Source organism: Leuciscus leuciscus (genome assembly GCF_965113295.1).
Source record: "Leuciscus leuciscus genome assembly, chromosome: 18".
NCBI classification, from domain to species: Eukaryota; Metazoa; Chordata; class Actinopteri; order Cypriniformes; family Leuciscidae; genus Leuciscus; species Leuciscus leuciscus.
Genome location: NC_138742.1, coordinates 33,056,714 through 33,074,034, shown reverse-complemented (window position 1 = coordinate 33,074,034; position 17,321 = coordinate 33,056,714). Strand labels below are relative to the sequence as shown.

Genomic DNA, 17,321 nt, shown 5'->3' with positions numbered 1-17,321 from the left:
TTCCAGTCATGCCATTTCACAGATCACTGCTTCAAAATACACAATTTTGCTGACATGAGTTTTGATGACTTTGGAATATTTATAAAATGTTGAAAATAGTAATAATGAAAAATGAATACACTTAAATGTGTGCAATGTATGTAAGGAATGCAAAAGCCCTGACATGGAGTGGATAAATACAGAAGAAAGATGAGAAGGAAATCAGCAATAGCTTTCTCTAGAGTGAAGTTTTCATCTTTGCATTTGAGACGACATATTCATTGGCTTTAATTTATATTTAAATGTATTTATTTTAAATATCCTAGTTATTTTCAACAATATTTTTTAAAAAATTGGTAAAAGAGCTTTTGTTTAAAGGCCCAACAGACTGGAATAATTCAATCTATTACATTATTTTGGATGTTTAAACAAACTATCTCATTTTGCGTCGGACTGTACATGCTATCATTGAAGGTTTATTTTTATATTGGATGTTTATTTATAACATACAGATACTTTGTTGTACATTTATTATAAGTTATTATTTCAACTTTGTGGTGTTATTTTTCAATTAATGTTTGTGTTTTATTGTTTGTATTGTTCATTTATTTTTAGTCTTGTTTTGTTGTGTTTTTGATATAGTGACTTACACACTGTGGTGTACAGGACCCTCTGGAAGTGACTTACACACTGTGTGGTGTACAGGACCCCCTGGAAGTGACTTACACACTGTGTGGTGTACAGGACCCTCTGGAAGTGACTTACACACTGTGTGGTGTACAGGACCCTCTGGAAGTGACTTACACACTGTGTGGTGTACAGGACCCCCTGGAGAACGAGATGGTTCATCTCAAGGGGTTAATCCTAATAAATCAATTTCTCTAACATACAGTATCTACAATCTGCAGATGTAGAGTTCTGGTAATGTAGTTATGAGATATATATTGTGATGGGACCATAGAAATACTCCAGAAAAGACTTGTTTAGTGGCAGTGGCATAACTAGAACTTGTTCTCTTGCGTTCAGTTCTACTATATGGAGGGATATACCATACCTAAAGAAATTCCACAAAATAGCAGTGTTTATTCTCTTCATGTATGTTTGAGAGCAGGACCACAGGTGCTAAGGAGGCTGTAGTTCAGTGCACAGACATGAGGCAGGGGTTAGTTTAGCACAGACATGAGGCAGGAGTTAGTTTAGCACAGACATGAGGCAGGGGTTAGTTTAGCACAGACATGAGGCAGGGGTTAGTTTAGCACAGACATGAGGCAGGAGTTAGTTTAGCACAGACATGAGGCAGGAGTTAGTTTAGCACAGACATGAGGCAGGGGTTAGTTTAGCACTGAATGTGTCTTCAACAGCACAGACATGAGGCAGGGGTTAGTTTAGCACAGACATGAGGCAGGGGTTAGTTTAGCACAGACATGAGGCAGGAGTTAGTTTAGCACAGACATGAGGCAGGGGTTAGTTTAGCACAGACATGAGGCAGGAGTTAGTTTAGCACAGACATGAGGCAGGGGTTAGTTTAGCACAGACATGAGGCAGGAGTTAGTTTAGCACAGACATGAGGCAGGGGTTAGTTTAGCACAGACATGAGGCAGGAGTTAGTTTAGCACAGACATGAGGCAGGAGTTAGTTTAGCACAGACATGAGGCAGGGGTTAGTTTAGCACAGACATGAGGCAGGGGTTAGTTTAGCACAGACATGAGGCAGGAGTTAGTTTAGCACAGACATGAGGCAGGAGTTAGTTTAGCACAGACATGAGGCAGGGGTTAGTTTAGCACAGACATGAGGCAGGGGTTAGTTTAGCACAGACATGAGGCAGGAGTTAGTTTAGCACAGACATGAGGCAGGGGTTAGTTTAGCACAGACATGAGGCAGGGGTTAGTTTAGCACAGACATGAGGTAGGGGTTAGTTTAGCACAGACATGAGGCAGGGGTTAGTTTAGCACAGACATGAGGCAGGGGTTAGTTTAGCACAGACATGAGGCAGGGGTTAGTTTAGCACAGACATGAGGCAGGGGTTAGTTTAGCACAGACATGAGTTAGGAGTTAGTTTAGCACAGACATGAGGCAGGAGTTAGTTTAGCACAGACATGAGGCAGGAGTTAGTTTAGCACAGACAGGCAGGGGTTAGTTTAGCACAGACATGAGTTAAGAGTTAGTTTAGCACAGACATGAGGCAGGGGTTAGTTTAACACAGACATGAGGCAGGGGTTAGTTTAGCACAGACATGAGGCAGGGGTTAGTTTAGCACAGACATGAGGCAGGGGTTAGTTTAGCACAGACATGAGGCAGGGGTTAGTTTAGCACAGACATGAGTTAGGAGTTAGTTTAGCACAGACATGAGGCAGGAGTTAGTTTAGCACAGACAGGCAGGGGTTAGTTTAGCACAGACATGAGGCAGGGGTTAGTTTAGCACAGACATGAGGCAGGAGTTAGTTTAGCACAGACATGAGGCAGGGGTTAGTTTAGCACAGACATGAGGCAGGAGTTAATTTAGCACAGACATGAGGCAGGGGTTAGTTTAGCACTGAATGTGTCTTCAACAGCACAGACATGAGGCAGGGGTTAGTTTAGCACAGACATGAGGCAGGGGTTAGTTTAGCACAGACATGAGGCAGGGGTTAGTTTAGCACAGACATGAGTTAGGAGTTAGTTTAGCACAGACATGAGGCAGGAGTTAGTTTAGCACAGACAGGCAGGGGTTAGTTTAGCACAGACATGAGGCAGGGGTTAGTTTAGCACAGACATGAGGCAGGAGTTAGTTTAGCACAGACATGAGGCAGGAGTTAGTTTAGCACAGACATGAGGCAGGAGTTAGTTTAGCACAGACATGAGGCAGGGGTTAGTTTAGCACTGAATGTGTCTTCAACAGCACAGACATGAGGCAGGGGTTAGTTTAGCACAGACATGAGGCAGGGGTTAGTTTAGCACAGACATGAGGCAGGAGTTAGTTTAGCAGTTAGTTTAGCACAGACATGAGGCAGGGGTTAGTTTAGCACAGACATGAGGCAGGAGTTAGTTTAGCACAGACATGAGGCAGGAGTTAGTTTAGCACAGACATCAGGCAGGGGTTAGTTTAGCACAGACATGAGGCAGGGGTTAGTTTAGCACAGACATGAGGCAGGAGTTAGTTTAGCACAGACATGAGGCAGGGGTTAGTTTAGCACAGACATGAGGCAGGAGTTAGTTTAGCACAGACATGAGGCAGGAGTTAGTTTAGCACAGACATGAGGCAGGAGTTAGTTTAGCACAGACATGAGGCAGGAGTTAGTTTAGCACAGACATCAGGCAGGGGTTAGTTTAGCACAGACATGAGGCAGGGGTTAGTTTAGCACAGACATGAGGCAGGGGTTAGTTTAGCACAGACATGAGGCAGGAGTTAGTTTAGCACAGACATGAGGCAGGGGTTAGTTTAGCACAGACATGAGGCAGGGGTTAGTTTAGCACAGACATGAGGCAGGGGTTAGTTTAGCACAGACATGAGGCAGGAGTTAGTTTAGCACAGACATGAGGCAGGGGTTAGTTTAGCATAGACATGAGGCAGGGGTTAGTTTAGCACAGACATGAGTTAGGAGTTAGTTTAGCACAGACATGAGGCAGGGGTTAGTTTAGCACAGACATGAGGCAGGAGTTAGTTTAGCACAGACATGAGGCAGGAGTTGGTTTAGGACAGACATGAGGCAGGAGTTAGTTTAGCAGTTAGTTTAGCACAGACATGAGGCAGGAGTTAGTTTAGCACAGACATGAGGCAGGAGTTAGTTTAGCACAGACATGAGGCAGGGGTTAGTTTAGCACAGACATGAGGCAGGAGTTAGTTTAGCACAGACATGAGGCAGGAGTTAGTTTAGCACAGACATGAGGCAGGAGTTAGTTTAGCACAGACATGAGGCAGGGGTTAGTTTAGCACAGACATGAGGCAGGGGTTAGTTTAGCACAGACATGAGGCAGGGGTTAGTTTAGCACAGACATGAGTTAGGAGTTAGTTTAGCACAGACATGAGGCAGGAGTTAGTTTAGCACAGACATGAGGCAGGAGTTAGTTTAGCACAGACAGGCAGGGGTTAGTTTAGCACAGACATGAGTTAGGAGTTAGTTTAGCACAGACATGAGGCAGGGGTTAGTTTAGCACAGACATGAGGCAGGGGTTAGTTTAGCACAGACATGAGGCAGGGGTTAGTTTAGCACAGACATGAGGCAGGGGTTAGTTTAGCACAGACATGAGTTAGGAGTTAGTTTAGCACAGACATGAGGCAGGGGTTAGTTTAGCACAGACATGAGTTAGGAGTTAGTTTAGCACAGACATGAGGCAGGGGTTAGTTTAGCACAGACATGAGTTAGGAGTTAGTTTAGCACAGACATGAGGCAGGGGTTAGTTTAGCACAGACATGAGGCAGGAGTTAGTTTAGCACAGACAGGCAGGGGTTAGTTTAGCACAGACATGAGGCAGGGGTTAGTTTAGCACAGACATGAGGCAGGAGTTAGTTTAGCACAGACATGAGGCAGGAGTTAGTTTAGCACAGACATGAGGCAGGAGTTAGTTTAGCACAGACATGAGGCAGGAGTTAGTTTAGCACAGACATGAGGCAGGGGTTAGTTTAGCACTGAATGTGTCTTCAACAGCACAGACATGAGGCAGGGGTTAGTTTAGCACAGACATGAGGCAGGGGTTAGTTTAGCACAGACATGAGGCAGGAGTTAGTTTAGCAGTTAGTTTAGCACAGACATGAGGCAGGGGTTAGTTTAGCACAGACATGAGGCAGGAGTTAGTTTAGCACAGACATGAGGCAGGAGTTAGTTTAGCACAGACATCAGGCAGGGGTTAGTTTAGCACAGACATGAGGCAGGGGTTAGTTTAGCACAGACATGAGGCAGGAGTTAGTTTAGCACAGACATGAGGCAGGGGTTAGTTTAGCACAGACATGAGGCAGGGGTTAGTTTAGCACAGACATGAGGCAGGAGTTAGTTTAGCACAGACATGAGGCAGGAGTTAGTTTAGCACAGACATGAGGCAGGAGTTAGTTTAGCACAGACATCAGGCAGGGGTTAGTTTAGCACAGACATGAGGCAGGGGTTAGTTTAGCACAGACATGAGGCAGGAGTTAGTTTAGCACAGACATGAGGCAGGAGTTAGTTTAGCACAGACATGAGGCAGGGGTTAGTTTAGCACAGACATGAGGCAGGGGTTAGTTTAGCACAGACATGAGGCAGGGGTTAGTTTAGCACAGACATGAGGCAGGGGTTAGTTTAGCACTGAATGTGTCTTCAACAGCACAGACATGAGGCAGGGGTTAGTTTAGCACAGACATGAGGCAGGAGTTAGTTTAGCACAGACATGAGGCAGGGGTTAGTTTAGCACAGACATGAGGCAGGGGTTAGTTTAGCACAGACATGAGTTAGGAGTTAGTTTAGCACAGACATGAGGCAGGGGTTAGTTTAGCACAGACATGAGGCAGGAGTTAGTTTAGCACAGACATGAGGCAGGAGTTGGTTTAGGACAGACATGAGGCAGGAGTTAGTTTAGCAGTTAGTTTAGCACAGACATGAGGCAGGAGTTAGTTTAGCACAGACATGAGGCAGGAGTTAGTTTAGCACAGACATGAGGCAGGAGTTAGTTTAGCACAGACATGAGGCAGGAGTTAGTTTAGCACAGACATGAGGCAGGAGTTTGTTTAGCACAGACATGAGGCAGGGGTTAGTTTAGCACAGACATGAGGCAGGAGTTAGTTTAGCACAGACATGAGGCAGGAGTTAGTTTAGCACAGACATGAGGCAGGGGTTAGTTTAGCACAGACATGAGGCAGGAGTTAGTTTAGCACAGACATGAGGCAGGGGTTAGTTTAGCACAGACATGAGGCAGGAGTTAGTTTAGCACAGACATGAGGCAGGAGTTAGTTTAGCACAGACATGAGGCAGGAGTTAGTTTAGCACAGACATGAGGCAGGAGTTAGTTTAGCACAGACATGAGGCAGGGGTTAGTTTAGCACAGACATGAGGCAGGGGTTAGTTTGAGCACTGAATGTGTCTTCAACAGCACAGACATGTACATTAGACTACAGTTGTGACGTCACACGTGTACAGTACAGGTGCAGATTTGGACATGCAGCTCAGCTTATATTGCTAGAGATGATGGGTTTACATTATACGTGTGTGCAGATTTCTCGAATGGACTGTGCGTCCATTTTGCAATAAACAACAACACAAACACTTCTCGAACGAGCTTCCCACAACTGTATCGTGCATCCGCCAATGGCCGCTAGATGGTGCCTCTGCGATACCTCTGTATGCATAGTGATGCATTTTCACCGTACAGTAAAGCTTAATTTGGGATACATTAATTATATCATTAAGTCCCAGCAATATTAATGCCGCGTTGCAGGCAACCTGTAACCCGTGTTTTTCCAACTCGTAACTGGGAGTAACGTCATATCGATCTAGTAACGTTACGAGTTCACGGGTGGGAAGTCACGGGTTTGACTGCCGTTCCAGTGCACTTTCACAGGTATAAAGTTGGAAAAACACGGGTTACAGGTTGCCTGGAACGCGGCATAATATTTAAAGACTTCCTCATAGGACATCACTTCAATCTGGAGAAGGAACACAAACCGCGCTAGGCCAGGGCTTGCTGGGGCGGGGCGTCTGACGCCGTACTAAATTCTCGCGATATCCTTCATGTTTAAGAGAGTATTAGCATCTTCTCGCGATATGTGTTGTGTTTATGGAACAGGCAGTTATCGCGCGCGCTGCGGCGGGATTCAATGGCCGCCTGTTTTAGTTGTGTTATAACGAATATCACAAATATATATTAGTTTAATTTTTAGTGCAGTGCACTATTGAAGTGCAGGTTATTTTAGATATATATTAGTCTGCCGTTGAATATATTTGAAGTGCTCAGAGTCGATGTTAGCCTGCTTTCTTTTTTCGTGCTAGCATTAGGCGCTCTGAACAGCTTTACATTTTATTTTATTTTTTTATCAAACTCTCCGGAACAAGTAATTCGCCATGGGCTACCTAAAGTTAATAGAGATCGAAAACTTTAAATCTTACAAAGGCAGACAGATAATCGGGCCTTTCCACAAGTTTACAGCGATTATTGGGCCGAATGGATCAGGTAAGCGTGTTCACAGTTCGCTTATAACAATAACAACACTTTTAATAAACAATCAATGATGATTACACGTTTAACCATATTAATACATGCACATATCACCGCATTCATTTATATCCCTTATGTCCGTTTTCAAATAACCGTCAAATTATTCAACAAATCAATAGTTCATTCAAGTAATTTACCAATCAAATAAAATCAGTATGAGTGAACCCCATCTTTGCACTGTAAAGGGTGATACTGAAGTGGCATTCATCCAGATGTTTACAGCTCAGATGTGGTATACATGTGTAGCTGTGGTATGAAGGCCTTTAAAGGGTGTTTACTCTTGGATGTACAAAAAATAACTCAGACCTCTTTCAGTGCCAATAAAAAATCTCAACACTTGACTTATCAAAGGCTACATTTATTGTTTTTGAGCCATACAATATGCAATTATTATTATTATTATTATTAGTGTTTCCTGCAGGATTGAGTTTTGACACTGGTTGGAGGACCTCAGATCCTTTAGGAGGTTCACTCGGAGACTCCTAAAGGACACCCGCTATCCAAAGTCTATAAGGAGTCAATATAGTTCAAAACTATGCGCACCAAAGCACATATAATAAACTTTCCAGAACATAGTTTTCAATTGTAATTTTTTACATTTTCTTAATTCACAGTGTATGTATTCAGTGCAACAGCAAAAAGTGAGAAACAATATGCAACAATATGTATCGTGGATAGTTAAAAATAAAAATGACTGTGAGGAAAAAAATTAAGTTTACAGAGTTTTAGTGTCAGTACTACATTAGACTACTATATATAATGCTGAATATAATGTATAATAATGCAATGGGGGAATATTTGTGGTTCCTGATAAAGCCAGATGTCTGATGTTACCATTATCTAGTCAGTGACAGAGATCAAGCATATTCATCTACAATAATCCTGTATTTTCAGCTTCAGAATCATGAATATTGTAATTCTGGCGTCTCTATTGTCCTGTGCTTTGGGTTTCAGGACTAAATCCAAGCCTATTCATTTACACACTCAATGTAAAACCAAATTTACCATTTTAAATCAACAGTTAATTTTTTGATAACCGAATGTCTTGGAGTGTCACAATAATATCGTGTCGTGAGTTCAGTTTCGTGATATTGAACTACTCGTGACGTGAGGGTGTCGTTACACCCCAAGCTTGTGATTCTAAATCAAATCTATGCTGTATTTCGACTGTCTTTTATTGACGTTTATCTAATGAACGTTTTTTTAATTATCAGGCAAATCCAATCTCATGGACGCCATCAGCTTTGTTCTGGCAGAGAAGACCAGCAACTTGCGTGTGAAAACACTGAAGGATCTGATTCATGGAGCTCCAGTGGGCAAACCTGCAGCCAACCGGGCGTTTGTGAGCATGGTGTACCAGCAGGACAGTGGCCAGGAGCTGACCTTCTCCAGGATCATCATCGGTACTGCACACACTGCTCAGCGCTGGCTTTAGGCCGTGGCTTTAGGCCTGCACAAACAACAGGGTTGTTAGCAATTCTGATTCTGCTTATCGATTCCCAGTTTGCATTCCAATAAGATAAAAAAAGGGTCAATCATTTAGATATCAATTATTTATTCTGTGTGTTTTTGCAAAACATTATATTTTCAGCTGAGTAACATCAGCAAAAATCAGCAGCACTTACACTAGGAACTTCTGCCTATGGTTTAACAAATACCACAGCAAAAACAACTAGACTAATGTACATTTCAGACATTAATAAAGACAAGTAAACCGTTATAAATAAGAATAAATAAACAAATTTTGATCAGTTTTGATCCCTGGCCGGTCGATGCATCTCTACTGGCGAGGATTCTGAGTGGTCTAAATATTAAAACATGTACACACATCTTCTGTGGAAGTCTCAGGACTGAAACATGTTTGTCCAGGTGTCCTTTCATGCGCACGACGGACATGATTGTGATTGATTACATGTTTGGCTGTTCAATAACATACTTTCAGTGAAACCACAGGAGTTGACTTTGATTATTAATAAGTTGTGCAGCCCTAGAACAGAGAGGAATGCTTTTCTACTGCATGGTATCTGAACTGTTCATGTGTTGTGTAGGCTCCTCATCAGAGTACCGCATCAACAGTAAAGTGGTGGGTCTGTCTGAATACAGCGAGGAACTGGAGAAACTGGGGATCCTCATCAAGGCCAGAAACTTCCTGGTCTTTCAGGTTATTAGAGCTGCTGCTTTATAATTGTTCAGTTTTAAAGGTGGAGTGTGTCATTTCCACAGGTCTGGGCTGCGTTTCTCGAAAGCATCGTAAGCATAAGTACATCGTAAATAACTGGCACCAATGGTCTCTACGATCAGCTTAGCTCATGATGCTTTTTAGAAAATGTATGGTCATTCAGTGTTTTTATTTATGCAATGTCTTTTTAAATTTTAGATTACACTTTGACTTAGACATATATAAACACTTTACCATATTAAAACTATCTAACAAAGATTTGTATTATTCTTCCTTTGCGGATTTGCTTATTCACGTGACGATTTACGTTCACTGTGAACTGACCATCGCATAGAATATGAATAATATGGTCTAATTATTGTTATCAACAAAATCTTTGAAAATATCGAGATATAATTTGTCAATATTGCACACCCCTAATGTACAGTATTCATTTTTATATCTTCAGGTCTGACAAAGGTCTTAAAAGACCCTGTAACCTGTGTGTGGTTTTTTTTGTGCCAGTAAACATCTAAACCCCTGGCTCAGCTGGGCCTGAACTGGGAAACATGCTTAGCATTCTGGCTCAACTGGCCCTGAACTGGGCCTGTGGGAAACATGCTTAGCGTTCGGCCCTGTGTTCCTCTGTTCCTTGGCACTTTCTCCAGGGTCTCTTTAGTTTTTGAAAGCAAAAACGCACAAAAACATGAAGCTTGTACTTGAAGTTTAAATTACTCAGATGGTAGGATTTGTTTATTACTACAGTTACAGGGCAGATAAATGGACATAAACCAGAACATCCAGGAAGTAGCTACAGTAAGTGCAGACGTCTATCTGGTGTGTTTCTCCCACAGGGTGCGGTGGAGTCGATCGCTATGAAGAACCCTAAAGAGAGAACTGCTCTGTTTGAAGAGATCTCTCGCTCTGGAGAGCTCGCGCAGGAGTACGACAGGCTCAAGAAGGAGATGGTGAAGGCCGAGGAGGACACACAGTTTAACTACCATCGCAAGAAGAACATCGCTGCTGAACGGAAAGAGGCCAAGCAGGAGAAAGAGGAGGTGGGCTCCTAATGTTTGCCAGTACATCTTCTGTTTTTTCTAATTGATGTGAGTGTCTGAAAACCTGAATCTGTGTGTTCTCCATGTGTCGTGTGCAGGCGGAGCGGTACCAGCGGCTGAAGGACGAGGTGGTGCGCGCTCATGTACAGCTACAGCTCTTTAAACTGTTCCACAGAGAGTCAGAGATTGAGAAGCTGAACCGAGAGCTCGCCCACCGCAACAAGGAGATTGACAAGGACCGGAAACGCATGGACCGTGTGGAGGACGAGCTGAAAGACAAGAAGAAGGAGCTGGGCAGAATGATGAGAGACCAGCAGACCATTGAGAAGGAGATCAAGTGAGTCTGAGTGTGTTAAGATGCGCTTGGTCAGTCGGAGCACAAGTAGACGAGAGAGACATGTTCACGTTTACACCGGGTGCTTTAATCCGGCTCTTTTGCCCACTTTCGAGTTTTAAAGAAATAAAACCCTACGAACTCGGGTTTGATTTGGGTAGTGCTAGAGCCTATAGGCTACCTGTCTGTGTGTTACATAATACACTAAAAGAAAGGTTATATATCATGTTTTCTGGCTAGTTTACTTTATAAAATGTTGTTGTTGAGTCTTCTGGCTCCACTGTCTGGTTAAACAGTCTCCAAATGATCTCTTTCTCTCTTTCTTTGTGTGTTTTACACTCTTGCCCCCAGTTGCCCAGATAAGGCTTAAGCTAGTCCCAGACTAAAACACATGTTTGATCTGGTTTAACTGAAAGCACTGACTTGCACTGATACATTTAAAAGTGTCATTTTGTCTCAAGATACACACAAGTAATGTTTTTTTTTCTTAGGCACATTTATAAAAGCTACTTAAATGTCCTAATTGAACTAAATCCTAATCCTGGCTTAATCTAAACCCTGTCTGTGAGACCAGGCCTTGATGTTTTAGTGTAAACCATTCATTGCTGTGCACTTTCTACTGCATCATGGCTACATTGATTTCATTTAACAAATCTGGAAGAAAGTAAGTTACAGGACAGTAACACCCGTTCATGTGTGTGTGTGCACATCAGTTTGTTTGAGTGTTTGTGTGTATATTTTACACACACAGCATTTTATTTCATTAAAAATAAAACATTTGACTATATAATAAGTTAGTTGCTGTTGAAATACGTCACCACAGTCTGTGGAGAGTGTCCATTGCATGCCTGACAAATGTTTCTGACCAAAAGTATAGGAGTAAAGTTATCTGAGTAAAGCCAAGTATATCATGCAGGTTTTGTTGGACCTCTGAAAACAATCGTGAGGCCGCTTTTATATTTTCCCTTGGCGCGTAATGTTGCTTGATCACCCAACCAAGCAGAAAGTCCCTAAGTTCAACTATGAAAATGTATAAATAAAATATGATTATGGTTGATTAGTGCTCCGCTAGTTGTGAAATGTAAATTGATTGTGTTTGACATGTTGACAGGGAGAAGGATGCAGATCTCAATCAGAAGAGGCCTCTGTACATTAAAGCCAAGGAGAATACTGCTCACAAGATAAAGAAGCTGGAGGCTGCTCGTAAGTCTCTGCAGAACGCACAGAAATGCTACAAGAAGCGCAAGGGAGACATGGATGAGCTGGACCGGGAGCAGGGGTCGGTGGAGATGGCCAGACAGGAGTTTGAGGAGCGCATGGAGGAGGAGGCCCAGAGCCAGGGACAAGATCTGCAGCTGGAAGAGAACCAGGTACAGCTGTTCAACGGCTCCAGCTTTTCCCTCTCCACCCTACACATCCCAGCATAAACCATTCAAATCATCTACATGCTCAAACCACTGCTAATCTGAACAAAAGCAAGTCAAGGCTACTGAAAGTGTGCAGAGAGCTCTCTCGCTTTATAATCACTCATTTTAGTTCATCTAATCTAAAGCTCTCTCCTTCTGAGCACACTGATCGTTTGGTTAGGGCTGAACGATTAATTGCATTTGCGATAATATCGCAATATGATGAAACGCACATTTTTTTTTACCGCAAAAGCTGTGATTACACTCTGGTCACGTGACGTGAGAGAAAAGCAGTCTGCAGATGTAGCATCACCTTGGCACGCTATGCATATAAGCCTGGCATACAGGAAAGAACACTTTGTTTAATTTATGTGATATGTTATAATATATATAATTAATATATGATGATATATTATGTTATAGATTCTCTCTCCAACGAATCTGGATCGATTCAGAGAATTTCAGAATCGAGTCTGAGCTTAGTTTTTAAACACAGATGCGTGATGACGCTGCGTGTGCTTTAGAAACAACTCTTGCTTCTAATTTCTCTCTCTCACACACTCTCACACACACACACACACACACGACACCGCTCGAACCTTCCGAAAATGTATCTTTCATAAAGTTTGCAGTGAATTACAAGGACATTTGCAGGCTTAATCGCACAGGTTATGCCACTTTGCCTTGCAGTGTGTGGTCTCGCCCGCCGTAATTTTCCTCACAAATGCTCTACTAAGGCATCATTTTTTATGTCTTTTGGAATGCAGTTGGCTTATATATTAAAAATATGAAAATCACTGAGAAGGCTGCTTTCAATTTAAAATACACGCTTTGTGAAGAGCGCTCGCGCATGCGGCTGTGAACGACTCATTGGTTAAATGTACTTGCATCTCAAAATGCTTTTATGACGCGAAATTAATGTAAACACGGTCAGTTATATCTTAAACCAACAGGACTAACCACATCTTATATTTCAAAAGAGACCTGTGCATTAGTGTGAATGCAGCTTATCGTATCTAAACTGAGAAAAAACTCACAGCTCTTGAATGGAAAACGTTCAGACAGCCTACTTATAAAGAAAGTACTTTGTTTATTGCTAGTAATGTTTATTTTTTATTTTTTATTTTTTTTACTTGCTTTTATATTTTAAAGCTATATTAGTTTATATAGCCTATTTAAAATTCTTAACATGTAACATTTTTTTAAAATAATTATTTTTAAATTATGTAATTAAATAAAGATTTTGTGTTTTTAATAAGATAAAAAAAAATAGATCATGAGGTACCTAAATATTCCCATCCCTACTATACAATGATTTATTGATTATCTTTGTCGAATAATATAGAAGATAAAGAACTTAAAAATGAATTGCATATTAAATCGCAATAATGGTTTAAAAAAAATCGCAATTACATTATTTTCCAAAATTGTTCAGCCCTAGCTTTGGGTGTACAGTAGTACATATGAAAGCGCTATATAAATGCTTCATTCGTTCATACACTGTGTTATAATGAGAGGAACGTGCAGATCTCAGCATTGAACACAAACTCTGTTGTTTTAACCGGTGAGTGGATTCTAACTTAAACACCTCTGATTGGCCATTGCTTTCAAGAAATCAACATACATGTTTGTTTGGGATTGGCTATATTGCTCAACATTGCAAAAACGCGTTGTGAATAGAAACCCTAGAGCGCTGGATCGCCTGCCGGATCTGTTTTGCCAATATGCTATTATTATGCAGAAAACTGATCCTAGAGCAGCAGTTATGGGCAGCTTTTCCCTCTAAAAGCAACTAGGGGAAGGCACATGCACACAAGAGAGCGTCATCCTTGTTAAAAACTGTGTTTAGGCCCCAGCTGGTCCTGGCATGACACAGTCATAGCTGACCATACAGAGGGCTCATCTAGTTGCATCTAGTTTTGCATAGTAAAAGTATACTTCTCCCAGGGTAAAACGTAAACTTGCAGAGCATTGCCTTGAAAATGATTAAATAACGGCTTCCTTAGCGTGCAATATAACTGTGGTGTGTGTGTTTGTGCTCAGGTGAAGGCATATCACCGTCTGAAGGAGGAGGCGAGTAAGCGAGCTGCTACACTGGCTCAAGAGCTGGAGAAGTTCAACAGAGACCAGAAAGCTGACCAGGACCGCCTGGACCTGGAGGAGAGGAAGAAAATAGAGACGGAGGTGCGAAACATTTCTGCAGATTTCACTTATTAAGTGAAAATAATCAAACGGAGTAGCTTGATTTGCTGTGATTGTTGTTATAGGCCAAGATCAAGCAGAAGATCAGAGAGATCGAGGAGAACCAGAAGCGCATTGAGAAGCTGGAGGACTACATCACCACCAGCAGGTACAAACACATCACAACACCACATCTGACCCGGCAAACAGCTGTGAGTGTGTGTGTGTGTGTGTGTGTGTGTGTGTGTGTGTGTGTGTGCTTCATCGCTCTCGTTCTGCTCCTCAGACAGTCTCTGGATGAGCAGAAGAGGATGGAAGAGGAGCTCACTGAAGAGGTGGAACAGGCCAAGCGGAGAATAGATGAGATCAACATGGAGCTGAACCAGGTACAATTTGAGAGGTCCAAAATCCCATGGAGACGTAGCTAAATCTACTGTACAGTAGCCTAATATAATTATTTCTGTCAATTTCTTCAAGTTAAACCGAACTTTTATTTTGACGGGTTGCCATGAAGACTTTTGAGTTTCTGTGTTTGTATGATATGACGATAGTTTTTTCTCAAATGAAACTGTAAAATGCTCATGAAGTGACTCTCAGAGCGGCTCTGGAGATGAATTTCATCATGTCATCATATCGTGAGGCAGCAGAGACTGAAAACAGCTCGAGCGTCACTCATGCTTCAGTGTGTGTGAGGTAAATGAAACCGCGTGTCTGTGCCATTCATTCACACAGAGACAAGCTGAACATGCAGGGTTAATATTTAAATAGTCTTTTTGCAGTTTAATATACACGCACTATGTATATGTAACGCAGTTCGTTGTTATGGGAAGGAGGAGGCGGGAACCGGCGAACATTCATGAAGCTTTAATATCAAAAATAAACCAAATACAAAACGAAAGTAAGAGACAGCAGCCCCTCACGGACGACTGCTGTCACAATAAAAGAAAACACAACACAAATTCAGGCCTGTCCTCTCTCGCTCTTCACTGTCGTCGCTCCTCCTTTATGCTTCCGCTCCTCCGTGAGAGATACGAGACCAGTGCGTCGCGCAGGAGTCGCTCATCAGTAATCATGCCACCGGCCTCGTCCTGCTCGCCACAATATATATCTACTACATCGTGGTATATATCGGCTACAGACAGTGCTCGAAGTAAAAAAGTTAGTCTGGAGCCCTGCGCTTAGATAAAAAGCAGCTCCTATTAGTGGGTACCGAATATACCCGGTACTACAGAAATGCTGGTATCGTCACATTTTCAGTACCGAAGTACCGGTACTTTGACAACACTAGTTTGATGTGTATACTGTATTGTTTCTTATATTTGTTTTTGATGTATTTGTATTTATTGATTGAGCTTGGGGAAAATGCTATATAAATTAAACGTATTGGTATTTTTATTAAACCCCATTTTCACCCACTTAACAGACTGTCCACAGGCATGCCAAGAATGACACTAGGCTGTGCCAACTTTTGACACGGTGTACATTATCACGCTATACCTGAGAGAACAGCGACCTGAACTCAGGCAATCTTTGAGAGGAGTGAAAGGTTACGGTGTGAATAAGAGCTGTGTTTGCTGAAGTGTGTGATGTGTGTTGTGCAGGTGATGGAGCAGCTGGGTGATGCTCGCATCGACAGACAGGAGAACAGCAGACAGCAGCGCAAGGCTGAGATTCTGGAGAGCATCAAGAGGCTGTATCCTGGATCAGTGGTGAGAAGGGGCTCCTTTTAGCCTTCATTTCATGTATAGTGGAGAGATAGTCTGTTTTTTGTAATGTAAAAAACAAAACGAAGATAAATCATATCAGATCTTGTGCACGTTTAATGTATAATTCATGAATTGTGAAATTACAACCTATGCAATGGCACTAAAAGGCGAAGTGAAAAGGATAAATAAAAAGCTTGGATTAACTAATTGCATAGCCCTGAACTATTACTTGAGGCACCCTTTGATGCGATTACAACGGTCTGTTTAGAAAGGCACATCTTGACTTGGGAATATTTTCCCACTCTTCTTTACAAACATGATCCAGATCTGTTGAATCACACGGAGGTCTCCTATACCTTCTCCGGTCCACCCATAGAGGATTCAGGTCTGGGCTCTGGCTGGGCCATTGCTAAACAGTTAATCTTTCTTTGCTAAAGCCTTTGTTTTTTTGTTGATGTACAAAAACCTTCAAGTGGAGTGGCTTTTGGATCATTGTCATGCCGACAGGTGTAAGTTCTCTTCATTTTCAGAAGGTCTTGTGCCAAACTTGTCTGGTACTTGGAGCTGTTCAAGGGTCAGTTCCCCAGACACAGAGTTACTCACCCTCATGTCGTTCCAAATGTTAGTGATCTTTTTCTGATGTGCTGTTGTCTTTGTACCAAACATACCTTCTACAGTCTTGACCGTAAAGTTCAGTCTTTGTCTCACTCCGTAACACATTTCCCTACATGGTTTTAGGAGACTGGGTTTGTTTTTGCAAGGTTTAGCCGGGCTTGTTTGTTTAGTCAGAAAAGGCTTGTCACATGTATAGAGCAACCAGTACGTGCTAGAAAGAGCTGCGACTCATGTAATGCCTCTTGAAAGCCTCCCTGACCATTTAGTTTCATTGTCAATTCTAGAAGGATGACCTGTTCTTGATGATGTCACTGTTGTGCCATACTTTCTTCACTTGTTGATGACTATCTTCGCTGTGTGCCATGGTATATCTAATGCCTTGGGAATTTTGTAGCCCTCACCTGAGTGATACATTTCAACAATAAGATCCAGCTGATTCTTCGTAACAATTTCAGGTTTATTTAGAGTTAAGGTCCTTTCACACTGGATGCGTAACGAAAAAGCTAATAGTTTGTGTGCGAATAGTTCGCGTCAAAACCATTCACATCAGCCGCGACGCAAATTTGTGACGTTCAGAGCTTCAGCATTCCAAAACTTTAGCGCCGACAGCTGAGAAAACATGGACACTTCATCATCATCCAGTGAAGACGAGCTTTTCATTTTCTTTAAAAGACAGAAAAGAAGGTTTTGGGTGCAGCCAATCTGCATTATGCTAATGTCCACTTT

At 42.2% G+C, this 17,321-nt stretch overlaps 1 protein-coding gene across 1 annotated transcript in view; it reads left to right on the top strand.

Moving 5' to 3' along the window:
* The first annotated feature begins 6,690 nt into the window (after nt 1–6,690).
* Nucleotides 6,691–17,321, top strand: part of smc1al (structural maintenance of chromosomes 1A, like) — a 29,802-nt gene continuing 19,171 nt past the window's right edge. Inside the window, exons 1-10 of the mRNA XM_082146001.1 lie at nt 6,691–7,092; nt 8,352–8,540; nt 9,186–9,298; nt 10,150–10,353; nt 10,452–10,690; nt 11,799–12,057; nt 14,137–14,277; nt 14,361–14,443; nt 14,561–14,660; nt 15,876–15,983. Of these exons, the coding sequence (XP_082002127.1) occupies nt 6,984–7,092; nt 8,352–8,540; nt 9,186–9,298; nt 10,150–10,353; nt 10,452–10,690; nt 11,799–12,057; nt 14,137–14,277; nt 14,361–14,443; nt 14,561–14,660; nt 15,876–15,983 (1,545 nt within the window). The 5' untranslated portion in view covers nt 6,691–6,983. The remainder of the gene's footprint in view (nt 7,093–8,351; nt 8,541–9,185; nt 9,299–10,149; nt 10,354–10,451; nt 10,691–11,798; nt 12,058–14,136; nt 14,278–14,360; nt 14,444–14,560; nt 14,661–15,875; nt 15,984–17,321) is intronic.